Source organism: Pseudophryne corroboree, chromosome 1 (genome assembly GCF_028390025.1).
Source record: "Pseudophryne corroboree isolate aPseCor3 chromosome 1, aPseCor3.hap2, whole genome shotgun sequence".
In the NCBI taxonomy this organism is placed as follows: domain Eukaryota; kingdom Metazoa; phylum Chordata; class Amphibia; order Anura; family Myobatrachidae; genus Pseudophryne; species Pseudophryne corroboree.
In genome coordinates, this window is record NC_086444.1 from 850,003,030 (window position 1) to 850,020,068 (window position 17,039).

General features: G+C 48.2%; 1 protein-coding gene across 2 annotated transcripts in view; it reads left to right on the forward strand.

Annotated features, from left to right (window-relative positions):
• The first annotated feature begins 246 nt into the window (after positions 1-246).
• PRKG2 (protein kinase cGMP-dependent 2) overlaps positions 247-17,039 on the forward strand; it is a 168,844-nt gene continuing 152,051 nt past the window's right edge. Inside the window, exon 1 of one of the 2 annotated variants that reach the window (XM_063919955.1) lies at positions 247-785. In XM_063919955.1, the coding sequence (XP_063776025.1) occupies positions 247-785 (539 nt within the window). Of the gene's footprint in view, positions 786-8,403; positions 9,079-17,039 lie in introns of those variants that run through there. The other variant, XM_063919953.1, reaches the window with a different exon arrangement.

The following is a 17,039-nucleotide window of genomic DNA, read 5'->3' on the forward strand; positions in this document are numbered from 1 at the left end:
AAACCTTCTTTGTTATAATAAGGGGAATACATTTTTATCACTAGATAACAGACCTGAAGAACTCTCAAAAACACAAGTGAAAAGGATGTAAATATCATGCTTATTGCTTATGGAGTTAGAGAGGATCGATACCTCTCAATTGTAGCTAGAAGACAAATGTTTAAATCTCAGGTTGCTGTCATACCGCTGTCTAGGGAATATTGATTAATACTACATTTGTGGTTTCTGTATAGGGTATCAAGAGAAATGGGAAATGGCTCCATGAAACCCAAGCCACTGAGGCAGCCAGATGGTGGACAACTGGTGAATCTCTCCATCAGCTCCTGCAGCAAGTTTCGCAATACTGATACCATAAAAGGAAAAGTATGGGAACTTGAAAGAGAGCTGAAGATGAAAGATGAGGAACTTATGAAGAGAGAAGACATATTTCAAGAGTTGCAGGAGAAGATGACCAAACAGACTCAGGTGATATCAGAAATCACAGAGGAGCTTCAAAGCAAGTGTGTCCAACTTAACAAACTGCAGGATGTTATTAGCTCTCATAGCGGAAACTCCATAACACCCACTTATAGAATGTTACATGGTTCCCCAACTAAAAATCACCATACATCACCTTCAAGAAATCCACAGACATCACCTTTTAAGACACTATCTGGATTTTTCAGCAATAGTAAACGGAAAGGAGCCAAGGCGGGGGTCTCTGCAGAACCTACCACCAGGACATATGACCAAATTAATCCACCAAAATTCTCTTTGGAGAAAGCTCGTGTTACCAAAGATTCAAGGTAAGCAGTAATGGTTTCCTTCTGTAAAAGAGCTGGACAATACCATACAGGTTTATTTTATAAATGCAGCATTTCTTCTCAATTAGATGTGCAAAATACATATAGGAGTTAATTAAGAGGGGAACTTAATGTTTATCAGAAGAATAGGACACGTATAAAGTTCCTTCATATTAGTGTTACATTTGTATTAATTGTTTTATTGATTATACAGCTTTATTAATGGCACCAACTAAATGAGTATACTGTTGTATAACTATGTGAAGTACGATATTTGTTACCTATTGGCTGCGGTGCATATGTTTTTAACACAAAGCATTTCAAATTGTTTTCTTGTAGAATATTTTAACATGAATACTTGCACCATCTGAGATGCTGTGGTTACTGGGTGACATGTGTCAGAAAATAAATAATTAGGCATCTGTCAGTTTAGTTCAGAGGCGTAGCGTGGAGCCATGGCTCCCAGAGCAAGCTCACGTCATGGCGCCCCCCTTCCCATATATAGATGCTAGGGTGAGGAGGGAGACAGATGCTGGGGGGAGAGAGAGGAGGGGGGGCAGATGTTGGGCAGAGAGAGGTGGGGACAGATGCTGGGGAGAGAAGAGGGCAGATGCTGGAGAGAGAGAGAGGGGGGGGATGCAGGGGAAAGAGAGGTGGCAGATGCAGGGCAGAGAGATGGGGGGGTGATCTAAGCAGAGGAAGGGGGCAGATGCTGTGGAGAGAGAAGAGGGGGGCAGATTCTTGGCAGAGAGGGGGAAGAGATGCTGGTGAGAGGGGGGGACAGATACTGGCCAGAGAGGAAAGGAGGGGGGGGGGGTAGATGCTGACCAGAGAGAGAAGGGGGATCAGATTCTGGGTAAAGAGAGCAAGGGGAACAGATACTGTGCACAGAAGGAAGCATGTACAGTAGCAGTGAGAGAGACACAGGCTGCACAGAGAGGTGACAGAGTTAGGCAGGAGCTATGGAGACGGTAGAGGCTAGATCCAAGTGGCCTAAGGGACCTTTTCCGTCAGGGGGAGGGGCCACGACACAAGGGGGAGGAGCTACGCCAGCGGTACAGTTGGTCTAGTATCCACACCACCAACTATTACCTTTAGTAATTAGGTGGCGAGCAAAGCGAGCCCGCGAGGGTACTTTTCGGGTACCTTGTTCGGCCGCAGCTCCTCCCCCTGGTGACGGCTCTCCTCCCCTAGGTACGTCAGAAGGTCCCTTCTCCCACTCCAATATAGAACCAACCCTATGGAGACAGAGAAGGCAGGCTTAATACTCACAGACAGAGGCCATGCTGTGAGATCCTCCGTGTTCCAGGGGTCAGAGGAGCATGTGACAGCTCCTCCAATCAGGGGCTCTTCTAATCAGCATGTGCCAAGCTCCTCCAATCAGAGCTCGGCATATGATCTTCTGACTAGAGATGAGCGGGTTCGGTTTCTCTGAATCCGAACCAGCCCGAACTTCATGTTTTTTTTCACGGGTCCGAGCGACTCGGATCTTCCCGCCTTGCTCGGTTAACCCGAGCGCGCCCGAACGTCATCATGACGCTGTCGGATTCTCGCGAGGCTCGGATTCTATTGCGAGACTCGGATTCTATATAAGGAGCCGCGCGTCGCCGCCATTTTCACACGTGCATTGAGATTGATAGGGAGAGGACGTGGCTGGCGTCCTCTCCATTTAGATTATAAGAGAGAGAGATTTACTGGAGCTTAGGACTAGGAGGAGTACTGTAGAAGTGTAGAGAGTGCAGAGAGTTTACTAGTGAGTGACCACCAGACAGTGCAGTTTATTTAATATATCCGTTCTCTGCCTGAAAAAAGCGATACACACAGTGACTCAGTCACATACCATATCTGTGTGCACTGCTCAGGCTCAGCCCAGTGTGCTGCATCATCTATATATATTATATATCTGTCTGACTGCTCAGCTCACACAGCTTATAATTGTGGGGGAGACTGGGGAGCACTGCAGTGCCAGTTATAGGTTATAGCAGGAGCCAGGAGTACATAATATTATATAGTGAGTGACCACCAGACAGTGCAGTTTATTTAATATATCCGTTCTCTGCCTGAAAAAAGCGATACACACAGTGACTCAGTCACATACCATATCTGTGTGCACTGCTCAGGCTCAGCCCAGTGTGCTGCATCATCTATATATATATTATATATCTGTCTGACTGCTCAGCTCACACAGCTTATAATTGTGGGGGAGACTGGGGAGCACTGCAGTGCCAGTTATAGGTTATAGCAGGAGCCAGGAGTACATAATATTATATTAAAATTAAACAGTGCACACTTTTGCTGCAGGAGTGCCACTGCCAGTGTGACTGACCAGTGACCTGACCACACTGACCACCAGTATAGTTAGTAGTATACTTATATTGTGATTGCCTGAAAAAGTTAAACACTCGTCGTGTGACTTCACTTGTGTGTTGTTGTTTTTTTTATTCTATAAAAATAAAACTCATTCTGCTGACAGACAGTGTCCAGCAGGTCCGTCATTATATAATATATAATATATACCTGTCCGGCTGCAGTAGTGATATATATATATTTTTTATATCATTTATCATCCAGTCGCAGCAGACACAGTACGGTAGTTCACGGCTGTGGCTACCTCTGTGTCTGCACTCGGCAGGCAGTCCGTCCATAATTGTATACCACCTAACCGTGGTTTTTTTTTCTTCTTTATACATACATACTACTACGACATCTCTTTATCAACCAGTCTATATTAGCAGCAGACACAGTACAGTACGGTAGTTCACGGCTGTGGCTACCTCTGTGTCTGCACTCGGCAGGCAGTCCGTCCATAATTGTATACCACCTAACCGTGGTTTTTTTTTCTTTCTTCTTTATACATATATAGTTACATAGACATCTCTTTATCAACCAGTCTATATTAGCAGCAGACACAGTACAGTACGGTAGTTCACGGCTGTGGCTACCTCTGTGTCTGCACTCGGCAGGCAGTCCGTCCATAATTGTATACCACCTAACCGTGGTTTTTTTTTCTTTCTTCTTTATACATACATAGTTACATAGACATCTCTTTATCAACCAGTCTATATTAGCAGCAGACACAGTACAGTACGGTAGTTCACGGCTGTGGCTACCTCTGTGTCTGCACTCGGCAGGCAGTCCATAATTGTATACTAGTATCCATCTCCATTGTTTACCTGCGGTGCCTTTTAGTTGTGCCTATTAAAATATGGAGAACAAAAATGTTGAGGTTCCAAAATTAGGGAAAGATCAAGATCCACTTCCACCTCGTGCTGAAGCTGCTGCCACTAGTCATGGCCGAGACGATGAAATGCCAGCAACGTCGTCTGCCAAGGCCGATGCCCAATGTCATAGTACAGAGCATGTCAAATCCAAAACACCAAATATCAGAAAAAAAAGGACTCCAAAACCTAAAATAAAATTGTCGGAGGAGAAGCGTAAACTTGCCAATATGCCATTTACGACACGGAGTGGCAAGGAACGGCTGAGGCCCTGGCCTATGTTCATGGCTAGTGGTTCAGCTTCACATGAGGATGGAAGCACTCAGCCTCTCGCTAGAAAAATGAAAAGACTCAAGCTGGCAAAAGCAGCACAGCAAAGAACTGTGCATTCTTCGAAATCCCAAATCCACAAGGAGAGTCCAATTGTGTCGGTTGCGATGCCTGACCTTCCCAACACTGGACGTGAAGAGCATGCGCCTTCCACCATTTGCACGCCCCCTGCAAGTGCTGGAAGGAGCACCCGCAGTCCAGTTCCTGATAGTCAGATTGAAGATGTCAGTGTTGAAGTACACCAGGATGAGGAGGATATGGGTGTTGCTGGCGCTGGGGAGGAAATTGACCAGGAGGATTCTGATGGTGAGGTGGTTTGTTTAAGTCAGGCACCCGGGGAGACACCTGTTGTCCGTGGGAGGAATATGGCCGTTGACATGCCAGGTGAAAATACCAAAAAAATCAGCTCTTCGGTGTGGAGGTATTTCACCAGAAATGCGGACAACAGGTGTCAAGCCGTGTGTTCCCTTTGTCAAGCTGTAATAAGTAGGGGTAAGGACGTTAACCACCTCGGAACATCCTCCCTTATACGTCACCTGCAGCGCATTCATAATAAGTCAGTGACAAGTTCAAAAACTTTGGGTGACAGCGGAAGCAGTCCACTGACCAGTAAATCCCTTCCTCTTGTAACCAAGCTCACGCAAACCACCCCACCAACTCCCTCAGTGTCAATTTCCTCCTTCCCCAGGAATGCCAATAGTCCTGCAGGCCATGTCACTGGCAATTCTGACGATTCCTCTCCTGCCTGGGATTCCTCCGATGCATCCTTGCGTGTAACGCCTACTGCTGCTGGCGCTGCTGTTGTTGCTGCTGGGAGTCGATGGTCATCCCAGAGGGGAAGTCGTAAGACCACTTTTACTACTTCCACCAAGCAATTGACTGTCCAACAGTCCTTTGCGAGGAAGATGAAATATCACAGCAGTCATCCTACAGCAAAGCGGATAACTGAGGCCTTGGCATCCTGGGTGGTGAGAAACGTGGTTCCGGTATCCATCATTACTGCAGAGCCAACTAGAGACTTGTTGGAGGTACTGTGTCCCCGGTACCAAATACCATCTAGGTTCCATTTCTCTAGGCAGGCTATACCGAAAATGTACACAGACCTCAGAAAAAGAGTCACCAGTGTCCTAAAAAATGCAGCTGTACCCAATGTCCACTTAACCACGGACATGTGGACAAGTGGAGCAGGGCAGGGTCAGGACTATATGACTGTGACAGCCCACTGGGTAGATGTATGGACTCCCGCCGCAAGAACAGCAGCGGCGGCACCAGTAGCAGCATCTCGCAAACGCCAACTCTTTCCTAGGCAGGCTACGCTTTGTATCACCGCTTTCCAGAATACGCACACAGCTGAAAACCTCTTACGGCAACTGAGGAAGATCATCGCGGAATGGCTTACCCCAATTGGACTCTCCTGTGGATTTGTGGCATCGGACAACGCCAGCAATATTGTGTGTGCATTAAATATGGGCAAATTCCAGCACGTCCCATGTTTTGCACATACCTTGAATTTGGTGGTGCAGAATTATTTAAAAAACGACAGGGGCGTGCAAGAGATGCTGTCGGTGGCCAGAAGAATTGCGGGACACTTTCGGCGTACAGGCACCACGTACAGAAGACTGGAGCACCACCAAAAACTACTGAACCTGCCCTGCCATCATCTGAAGCAAGAAGTGGTAACGAGGTGGAATTCAACCCTCTATATGCTTCAGAGGTTGGAGGAGCAGCAAAAGGCCATTCAAGCCTATACAATTGAGCACGATATAGTAGGTGGAATGCACCTGTCTCAAGCGCAGTGGAGAATGATTTCAACGTTGTGCAAGGTTCTGATGCCCTTTGAACTTGCCACACGTGAAGTCAGTTCAGACACTGCCAGCCTGAGTCAGGTCATTCCCCTCATCAGGCTTTTGCAGAAGAAGCTGGAGACATTGAAGGAGGAGCTAACACGGAGCGATTCCGCTAGGCATGTGGGACTTGTGGATGGAGCCCTTAATTCGCTTAACAAGGATTCACGGGTGGTCAATCTGTTGAAATCAGAGCACTACATTTTGGCCACCGTGCTCGATCCTAGATTTAAAGCCTACCTTGGATCTCTCTTTCCGGCAGACACAAGTCTGCTGGGGTTGAAAGACCTGCTGGTGACAAAATTGTCAAGTCAAGCGGAACGCGACCTGTCAACATCTCCTCCTTCACATTCTCCAGCAACTGGGGGTGCGAGGAAAAGGCTCAGAATTCCGAGCCCACCCGCTGGCGGTGATGCAGGGCAGTCTGGAGCGACTGCTGATGCTGACATCTGGTCCGGACTGAAGGACCTGACAACGATTACGGACATGTCGTCTACTGTCACTGCATATGATTCTCTCAACATTGATAGAATGGTGGAGGATTATATGAGTGACCGCATCCAAGTAGGCACGTCACACAGTCCGTACTTATACTGGCAGGAAAAAGAGGCAATTTGGAGGCCCTTGCACAAACTGGCTTTATTCTACCTAAGTTGCCCTCCCACAAGTGTGTACTCCGAAAGAGTGTTTAGTGCCGCCGCTCACCTTGTCAGCAATCGGCGTACGAGGTTACATCCAGAAAATGTGGAGAAGATGATGTTCATTAAAATGAATTATAATCAATTCCTCCGCGGAGACATTGACCAGCAGCAATTGCCTCCACAAAGTACACAGGGAGCTGAGATGGTGGATTCCAGTGGGGACGAATTGATAATCTGTGAGGAGGGGGATGTACACGGTGATATATCGGAGGGTGATGATGAGGTGGACATCTTGCCTCTGTAGAGCCAGTTTGTGCAAGGAGAGATTAATTGCTTCTTTTTTGGGGGGGGTCCAAACCAACCCGTCATATCAGTCACAGTCGTGTGGCAGACCCTGTCACTGAAATGATGGGTTGGTTAAAGTGTGCATGTCCTGTTTTGTTTATACAACATAAGGGTGGGTGGGAGGGCCCAAGGACAATTCCATCTTGCACCTCTTTTTTCTTTTCTTTTTCTTTGCATCATGTGCTGATTGGGGAGGGTGTTTTGGAAGGGACATCCTGCGTGACACTGCAGTGCCACTCCTAAATGGGCCCGGTGTTTGTGTCGGCCACTAGGGTCGCTAATCTTACTCACACAGTCAGCTACCTCATTGCGCCTCTTTTTTTCTTTGCGTCATGTGCTGTTTGGGGAGGGTTTTTTGGAAGGGACATCCTGCGTGACACTGCAGTGCCACTCCTAGATGGGCCCGGTGTTTGTGTCGGCCACTAGGGTCGCTAATCTTACTCACACAGCTACCTCATTGCGCCTCTTTTTTTCTTTGCGTCATGTGCTGTTTGGGGAGGGTTTTTTGGAAGGGACATCCTGCGTGACACTGCAGTGCCACTCCTAGATGGGCCCGGTGTTTGTGTCGGCCACTAGGGTCGCTAATCTTACTCACACAGCTACCTCATTGCGCCTCTTTTTTTCTTTGCGTCATGTGCTGTTTGGGGAGGGTTTTTTGGAAGGGCCATCCTGCGTGACACTGCAGTGCCACTCCTAGATGGGCCCGGTGTTTGTGTCGGCCACTAGGGTCGCTAATCTTACTCACACAGCTACCTCATTGCGCCTCTTTTTTTCTTTGCGTCATGTGCTGTTTGGGGAGGGTTTTTTGGAAGGGACATCCTGCGTGACACTGCAGTGCCACTCCTAGATGGGCCCGGTGTTTGTGTCGGCCACTAGGGTCGCTTATCTTACTCACACAGCGACCTCGGTGCAAATTTTAGGACTAAAAATAATATTGTGAGGTGTGAGGTATTCAGAATAGACTGAAAATGAGTGTAAATTATGGTTTTTGAGGTTAATAATACTTTGGGATCAAAATGACCCCCAAATTCTATGATTTAAGCTGTTTTTTAGTGTTTTTTGAAAAAAACACCCGAATCCAAAACACACCCGAATCCGACAAAAAAAATTCGGTGAGGTTTTGCCAAAACGCGTTCGAACCCAAAACACGACCGCGGAACCGAACCCAAAACCAAAACACAAAACCCGAAAAATTTCCGGCGCTCATCTCTACTTCTGACCCCCATTGCTGAGATCAGGGAGGAGGAGACTGAGAAACAGAGTGAGATGCAGGGACTTCCCCTGCTGCTGCTCTCTCACATAGTGAGTCATATATTATCTAATTCCCCCTCCCATCCCTGTGCTGTCGGCGCCGCTGCTTGTCATGCAGTGTGACAGGCGTAGCAGCAGCCGGCAGCAAAACTAGCAGAGTAGCAGAGCAGGGAGAACGCCTCCCTACTTTGCAGACTCTGCTTAGTGGGTAGCGCTGGGCCTGCCTGCAGCGCTGCCAGGCACCCTCTGAGGATTCCGGTGCCCGGAGCTTGCGCTCCACCAGACCTGCCCTCCATATGCCCCTGGTTTAGTTTTAATATCAACCAATTTCTTGAGAGCAGGGGCTTAGAGAGCCATGCCGCAAAATGGCCACCCGCACACTGTGCAGGGGGCACCATTCTAATGCAGGGGGCCAGAAGAAGGAGTGGGCTTGCGCCATCTTATGTATGCAGTGCAATCAGAGACACAGGAGTATCAGGTTTCATGAGCTACCTGTGAAGCTTTCCGACAGAGGAGAGTTAGGATGGTGAAGAGAGCTGTAAGTGACACAGGGATCCCAGCTTCTCCTCCTCCCTGCCTGAGTGTCTGAGTCCTGTGTAACCTGTTATCTAATGAGTGTCTAGAGTGAGAGACACACAGAGAGTTCCCCTGAGTCCTGTCCCAATGTGTAAGTAGTACAGAGGCTGCTGCCATTCTTGCATGCGACAAGATAAATTATAGATTTAATTTTTTATGTGTATTTTAAGGTAATTTAAGTTGTCTTTGTTCCACTACAATACATTTTACAAAGTAGTTGTCTTTCAATTAGGTTACAAACAGTACCCAGGCATTATTTAACTATTAGTTTAATCTAATATACACTATTGGATAACATTTAATATTCACAATCTATACCTCCCAACATGACCCATTCCAGGAGGGACAAATGTCTACCTGGACCTCCATCTTAATTTATGATTGCAATCACCTGTGTTGAAACATCTTTCTTATCAATTAAATAGATCAACACAGGTGACACCAACCATATATTATGAGGCAAGTCTAGGTATAGAACATTTTGTCCCTCCTGGAATGGGTCATGTTGGGAGTTATGCACAATCTTATATTCAGCCCCTCCCCTTCCACCAGGGCCCCCCTGTCTTAAGTGCCCCGGGCACCCCCAAGGCTTAATCCGGCCCTGGTGATGTGAAAGCGGTATTAGTAGCACATGCAGTAACAATGGCCCTCATTCCGAGTTGTTCACTCGCAAGCTGCTTTTAGCAGCTTTGCACACGCTAAGCCGCCGCCTACTGGGATTGAATCTTAGCATAGTAGATTTGCGAACGAAAGATTAGCAGATTTGCGAATAGACAGTTCTTAGCAGTTTCTGAGTAGCTCGAGACTTACTCTGCCACTGCGATCAGTTCAGTCAGTTTCGTTCCTGGTTTGACGTCACAAACACACCCAGCGTTCACCCAGACACTCCTCCGTTTCTTCAGACAATCCCGCGTTTTTCCCAGAAACGGCAGCGTTTTTTCGCACACACCCATAAAACGGCCAGTTTCCGCCCAGAAACACCCACTTCCTGTCAATCACACTACGATCACCAGAACGAAGAAAAAACCTCGTAATGCCGTGAGTAAAATACCTAACTTAATAGCAAATTTACTTGGCGCAGTCGCACTGTGGACATTGCGCATGCGCATTAGCGACTAATCGCTCCATTGCGGAAAAAAAATAACGAGCTATCAACTCGGAATGACCACCAATGTTGCCAGTATCAAACTTTAAGCCAGGCAAAGCAGATTCATGTTTTTGGGGGGTTTTGCAGATCATTTATAAAGGTACATACAGATTATATTCCATTAAACTGACATCCCACTGCGGATTTCCATGACCCCAATAGATCTCCTTTTAATAATTAACCAGTAGCAGATAGCTGGCAAACTTACAAATACGCTAGTTACCCACTCTATGCAGTCCAGATCCAAATGCTGGTAAGCGCAGCTGTGCTGCTTTGTTGGGCAATCAGTACTTGCGTGTGGGCTGCTGGTGAGCGGAAACAGGGCTGCCATTAGAAATTGTGGGGCCCAAGACTGACAAAGTAGACAGGGCCCTCCATCCAAAAAAAAATAATTCTGCCGCTGCATCGCTCCACCCTATGTGAAAGCTGATGCACAGGTAATGCTTGTTTTAAAAAATCCTCCCTGCGCAACAGTCCACTGTTGTTTTATAGCCTAGTGCAGCTCTCCAGGTATTGATGGTAGGAGCCATTGTTGGGACCCACTCTCTGTAAGGGCCCAGGAAACGAGTCCCCACAGTCTTCCCCTGATGGTTGCCCTGAGCGGATAGATACACACTGGGGAACTGTGAAGCTGGAGGGAGCTGCTGTGGCTTTGCATGCGCAGCCAGCAGCTCCCACCGGAAATTCTGTTTGCAGAGAAATACACAGCTCTCTGCTGCTGTAGCCATACCTCCCAACTGTCGCGTTTTTTTGCTGGACAGTACCCTTTCTTTTGGTCTGTCCCACTGTCCCGCCCATGGGCCGCAGTGTCCCGCGGTGGGGGAAAGGGCAGTTAGGAGGCTTCTGTCACTCATCAAGTTGCTGCTCTGCGGTGAATAGACGCCATGCGCATGTGGAGGCAGAGAAGCTGGGGGCATAGCCAGCAGCTCACAGAGCGCTGGTCATGCCCCATAGTGACGGAAAAAAGGGACGTGGCTTGTGATAGTAGCATTTCCATGAAGCCACACCCCTTCCCAATAGGTCACACCCCCTCACTGAAATTGCCCTCCTTGCCAGTTGACAAAGTTGGGAGGTATGCTGCAGCAGCTCCATGGTCGCAATTGCGATTGCGGTCACAGCTTTTACTGAAACGGAGACACTGCTGTCTCTGTCTCAAAAATAAAAAAATTAGCTCATCAGGGGAGTTTCCAGGTACCGGAACCCCCTCTGCGTGCGCCACTGACTTCTGTGACACGCCTGCAACACTCCTGTTACGCACCCAGTGCACTTGAATTGCCACCTCCCAGGTGTGCCCATTAGATTTTGGAAACTGTATCGCAATCATTACTGCGTCTCTGTGTGTACACACTGTCAGACACTGTGGGGTATATTTACTAAGGTTCCGATTTTGACCGAGATGCCGTTTTTTCTTCAAAGTGTCATCTCGGTAATTTACTAAGCAAAAATCACGGCAGTGATGAGGGCATTCGTAATATTTTGGAAGTCCTAGGAAAAAAAACACGAATCAATACACCATCGGTCAAATACGCCTGCAATTTGGTAGAAATCGGTCATTTACTAAAAAGTGCAAAACACAAACACTGCCGACAATAGCCAAACACTGCCGTGCTAAAATACAAATCGTGAAAAAGTGCTAAAAGAAACAGACCTGCTTTTTTATCCCGTGTTTGTATAGGCATGCACGGATCCATGAGATCCGTGCATGTTTTTCAGTGGGAAGGGGGGGGGAAATGTTCTAAATTTTCAGAAAAAAAATTGCGTGGGGTCCCCCCTCCTAAGGCAAACCAGCCTCGGGCTCTTTGAGCCGATCCTGGTTGCAAAAATATGGGGAAAAAATGGACAGGGGTTCCCCCATATTTAAGCAACCAGCATCGGGCTCTGCGCCTGGTCCTGGTTCCAAAAATACGGGGAACAAAAAGAGTAGGGGTCCCCCGTATTTTTGAAACCAGCACCGGGCTCCACTAGCTGGACAGATAATGCCACAGCCGGGGGTCACTTTTATACAGTGCCTTGCGACCATGGCATCAAATATCCAACTAGTCACCCCGGGACGGGTACCCTGGGGGAGTGGGGACCCCTTCAATCAAGGGGTCCCCCCCCAGCCACCCAAGGGCCAGGGGTGAAGCCCGAGGCTGTCCCCCCCATCCAATGGGCTGCGGATGGGGGGCTGATAGCCTTTGTGAAAAGTGATTGATATTGTTTTTAGTAGCAGTACTACAAGGCCCAGCAAGCCTCCCCCGCAAGCTGGTACTTGGAGAACCACAAGTACCAGCATGCGGCAAAAAAATGGGCCCGCTGGTACCTGTAGTACTACTACTAAAAAAATACCCCAATAAATACAACACACACACACCTTGAAAAATTTAACTTTAATACATCCATCCACACCTCCATATACACATACTTACCTTATGTTCACACGAGGGTCGGTCCTCTTCTCCAGTAGAATCCATGGTGTACCTGTTGAAAAAATTATACTCACATAATCCATGGTTGAAGGCTCCTCTGCTTGTAATCCTTTTGTAATCCACGTACTTGAAAAAATAAAAAAACGGACACCCGACCTCGCACTGAAAGGGGCCCCATGTTTTCACATGGGACCCCTTTCCCCGAATGCCAGAAACCCACTCTGACTGATGTCTAAGTGGGTTTCTTCAGCCAATCAGGGAGCGCCACGTTGTGGCACCCTCCTGATTGGCTGTGTGCTCCTGTACTGTATGACAGGCGGCACACGGCAGTGTTACAATGTAGCGCCTATGCGCTCCATTGTAACCAATGGTGGGAACTTTCAGGTCAGCGGTTGACCGAAAGTGACCTCACCGCTGACCTGAAAGTTCCCACCATTGGTTACAATGGAGCGCATAGGCGCTACATTGTAACACTGCCGTGTGCCGCCTGTCATACAGTACAGGAGCACACAGCCAATCAGGAGGGTGCCACAACGTGGCGCTCCCTGATTGGCTGAAGAAACCCACTTAGGCATCAGTCAGAGTGGGTTTCTGGCATTCGGGGAAAGGGGGCCCATGTGAAAACATGGGGCCCCTTTCAGTTCGTGGTCGAGTATCCGTTTTTTTATTTTTTCAAGTACGTGGATTACAAAAGGATTACAAGCAGAGGAGCCTTCAACCATGGATTATGTGAGAATAATTTTTTCAACAGGTACACCATGGATTCTACTGGAGAAGAGGACCGACCTGCGTGGGAACATAAGGTAAGTATGTGTATATGGAGGTGTGGAAGGATGTATTAAAGTTATACTTTCAAGGTGTGTGTGTGTTGTATTTATTGGGGTATTTTTTTAGTAGTAGTACTACAGGTACCAGCGGGCCCATTTTTTCGCCGCATGCTGGTACTTGTGGTTCTCCAAGTACCAGCTTGCAGGGGAGGCTTGCTGGGCCTTGTAGTACTGCTACTAAAAACAATATCAATCACTTTTCACAAAGGCTATCAGCCCCCCATCCGCAGCCCATTGGATGGGGGGGACAGCCTCGGGCTTCACCCCTGGCCCTTGGGTGGCTGGGGGGGGGGACCCCTTGATTGAAGGGGTCCCCACTCCCCCAGGGTACCCCGGCCAGGGGTGACTAGTTGGATATTTGATGCCACGGCCGCAAGGCACTGTATAAAAGTGACCCCCGGCTGTGGCATTATCTGTCCAGCTAGTGGAGCCCGGTGCTGGTTTCAAAAATACGGGGGACCCCTACTCTTTTTGTTCCCCGTATTTTTGGAACCAGGACCAGGCGCAGAGCCTGATGCTGGTTGCTTAAATATGGGTGAACCCCTGTCCATTTTTCCCCCATATTTTTGCAACCAGGATCGGCTCAAAGAGCCCGAGGCTGGTTTGCCTTAGGAGGGGGGACCCCACGCAATTTTTTTTTAACATTTAACCTTTTTTTCTTTTTTTTACAAGCTGCACAATGAAGCCCAGCACAGATCTCTCAGATCCGGCCGAGATTCATTGTATTAAAGTCGGCAGTGTTTTACAAGTCACTCACGTAAAACACTGCCAAAAAAAACGAATGACATCGACATCGGAAAAACCGAAAATGCAGAATACGGCAGCTTAGTAAATTAGTCGTAATCATTTACAAAAAGTTGCATATTTACACTTTCGATGTCATTCGTGATTGAACTTTGACCTCAAACGGGAAAATACGAATCTTAGTAAATTTACCCCTGTGATTTAGATGCATGTGCAAATGAAAAACATTGACCATTTCAATCAGGCCCCAAATGTCTGGTCATCAGAGGTGTAAGTATTGGTTGTAGCAAAAATGACAAGCTGAAGAGAATTACAAAATGTCACTGGAAAAAAACATATGTGGCGAAAAAGTTGGTATAAAAAGAATCTAATACACAATAAAATAATAATCTAATCTAATAATAAAATCTAATACAAACTTTGGAATGTTGCCTGTGCATTATGTCTAACAATGAAGCTGACTATGGCAGTACAGTAGTCTCCTATTAAGCAGATTATTATCTGCGTATGTACAGCCATATAGTGTATAGTATTTATATTGTACTGTATTTATCCTAGTGACATACAATGGTGAGTGAGTGGCATTGGCGTAACATTGGGTGTTATGGAAGAAAGACAATTCTTGTTTTTTACTTACATCTCTATAGGCTGTGCACAAGTGCGCCCATAGTGAAGTGCAGTGAAATTTGCAATGTTGTGGGTACCGAAATGGGCAAATACGTGTACAGCCAAACTTCACACTGATGTTTTGTGGCACTTTTAGCGTAATTCAATTGATCCCTTTTCCTCCCATAACAGCCAATACTAATGTAATTGGCAATTATGCAGTTTCCAATTCCATGTCCATAACTGACTTCTGTGTTTTAATCCATTGACATTGGGGGTCATTCCATGTTGATCGTAGCTGTGCTAAGTTTAGCACAGCTACGATCCTTAACTCAGACATGCGGGGGGACGCCCAGCACAGGGCTAGTACGCCCCGCATGTCAGTGCCGCCCCCCCCCCCCGCACAAATACAAAAGCATCGCACAGAGGCGATGCCTTTGTATTTGAGGAATAATTCCCGACCAGCGCAGCTCCTGCGGCTGGCCGGGAGTTACTCGTCGCTCCCGCTGGCCGCGGCCGAACGGTCCAGCCACGCCTGCGTTGACCGGACTGCTCCCCCTAAACGGCGGCTAAACACCGCCGTTCAGCCCCCTCCCGCCTAGCAACCACCTCTGTCTCAGAGGCGATCGCTAGGCAACGATGACTGCCATGCGCCGGCGCACTGCGGCGCATGCGCAGTTCCAACCCGATCGCACGGCTGCGAAGAACTGCAGCGTGCGATCAGGTCGGAATCACCCCCATAGTCAGTGCCTTATTAGACTAATGTTAGAAACAAGGTTGCCACGGTGGCCACATCATGTCTGCTAGTGTACACATCTTCTACGCACTGTCCCTCATTCCGAGTTGATCGCATGTAGCAACTTTTTGCTGCTCGTGCGATCAACTTGACGCCGCCTATGGGGGAGTGTATTTTAGTATAGCAGGGCTGCGATCGCTTGTGCAGCCCTGCTATGCTAAAAAAGTTTTGTGCAGAAGTAGACTAGCTTTACCATGTGCGATCGATCCAGCGATGAAGGTCCCAGATTTGACATCAGACATCCGCCCTCCAAATGCCTGAATACGCTTGCGTTCGACTCTCCACGCCCGGAAAACGGTGAGTAGACGCCCCAGAATGCCTCCCCACTGTCAATCTTCTTGCGATCGCGCTAGCGATCACTTTCTTTTTATTCTGGCCGCTAGTCACCGGGCAACGACGCGAGTGTGCATTGCAGGTGCCACGCATGCGCAGTTCTGACCCATTCGCACTGCAGCGAAGAACCGCTGCATGCGAACGGGTCGGAATGACCCCCAGTGTTATAGATGGAGACAGCCCATCTTATATGTTACCCTGTTGCAGACTACAGTTTATGAGGGGGAACATTATTCTCTCCAACACAAAAATAATGACTGCTCAGGTGAAAGCGAAGAAAGTTAATATGGCAACACACAGGGGCATAGCTATGCCATTTAGGGCCCCTTAGCAGAATTCCATGCCCCCCCCCACCCCCCATCCCTGCCCTGACAGCACAGAGGCGCCCCCCTGGGGAATGCTCCTCTCTTGCTGCCCACTCTCCTGAGACAGTGTGACTGTGTGCTGCTGTCAGGGGGCGGGGACACAGAGACTCACAGAGAGGGGCAGGGAGGAACAGAGACAAAGGGCCAGATGCATCATCGCTTGGAAAGTGATAAAATGGAGAGTGAAAAAGTACCAGCCAATCAGCTAACTGCCATTTTTCAAACACAGCCTGTGACATGGCAGTTAGGACCGGATTGGCTGGCACAGTTCACTCTCCATTTTCTCACTTTACAAGTGATGATGCATCTAGCCCACTATCTGCCATATGCAGTAAGATGACTGGTCCCCTGTCAATCATCCTGCATAGACCTGTGCCGGGCCAATAAACTTTCAAGTGGAGTTCCCTGGAGACCTGAACTGATCCGGCTCCATCACCCCCTGAACTGGGCTTTGATAAAGTCCCCCCCCCCCCCCCCCTATATCTACAATTAAGTACTTGGGAGGAGAGTGGGGGAGGTCACAGAAGGTGAACACAGCAGCAGCACCGCGAGGTAGGAGGGAAGTCCGCACTCCGCATCTCTGCATGCCATAATCAAAGTCAGACTCAGCGCTGCTGTAATTTTGAATCTTGCGCCGATCGCCAGTCAACCAGGACTCAGAGCTGCCACAGCAGCAGCTCCTGATTGGCTGCTGGTCAGATTCAGAATGACGTCAGCTCTGACTATCACATGGCTGCCTGGCCTGCCAGTGAGACAGCGAAGTGTGATCAGCTGACGTCTCGACATCAAATCTAAACTAGGTGAGCGGTGGGCGGCGTGCTGCAGC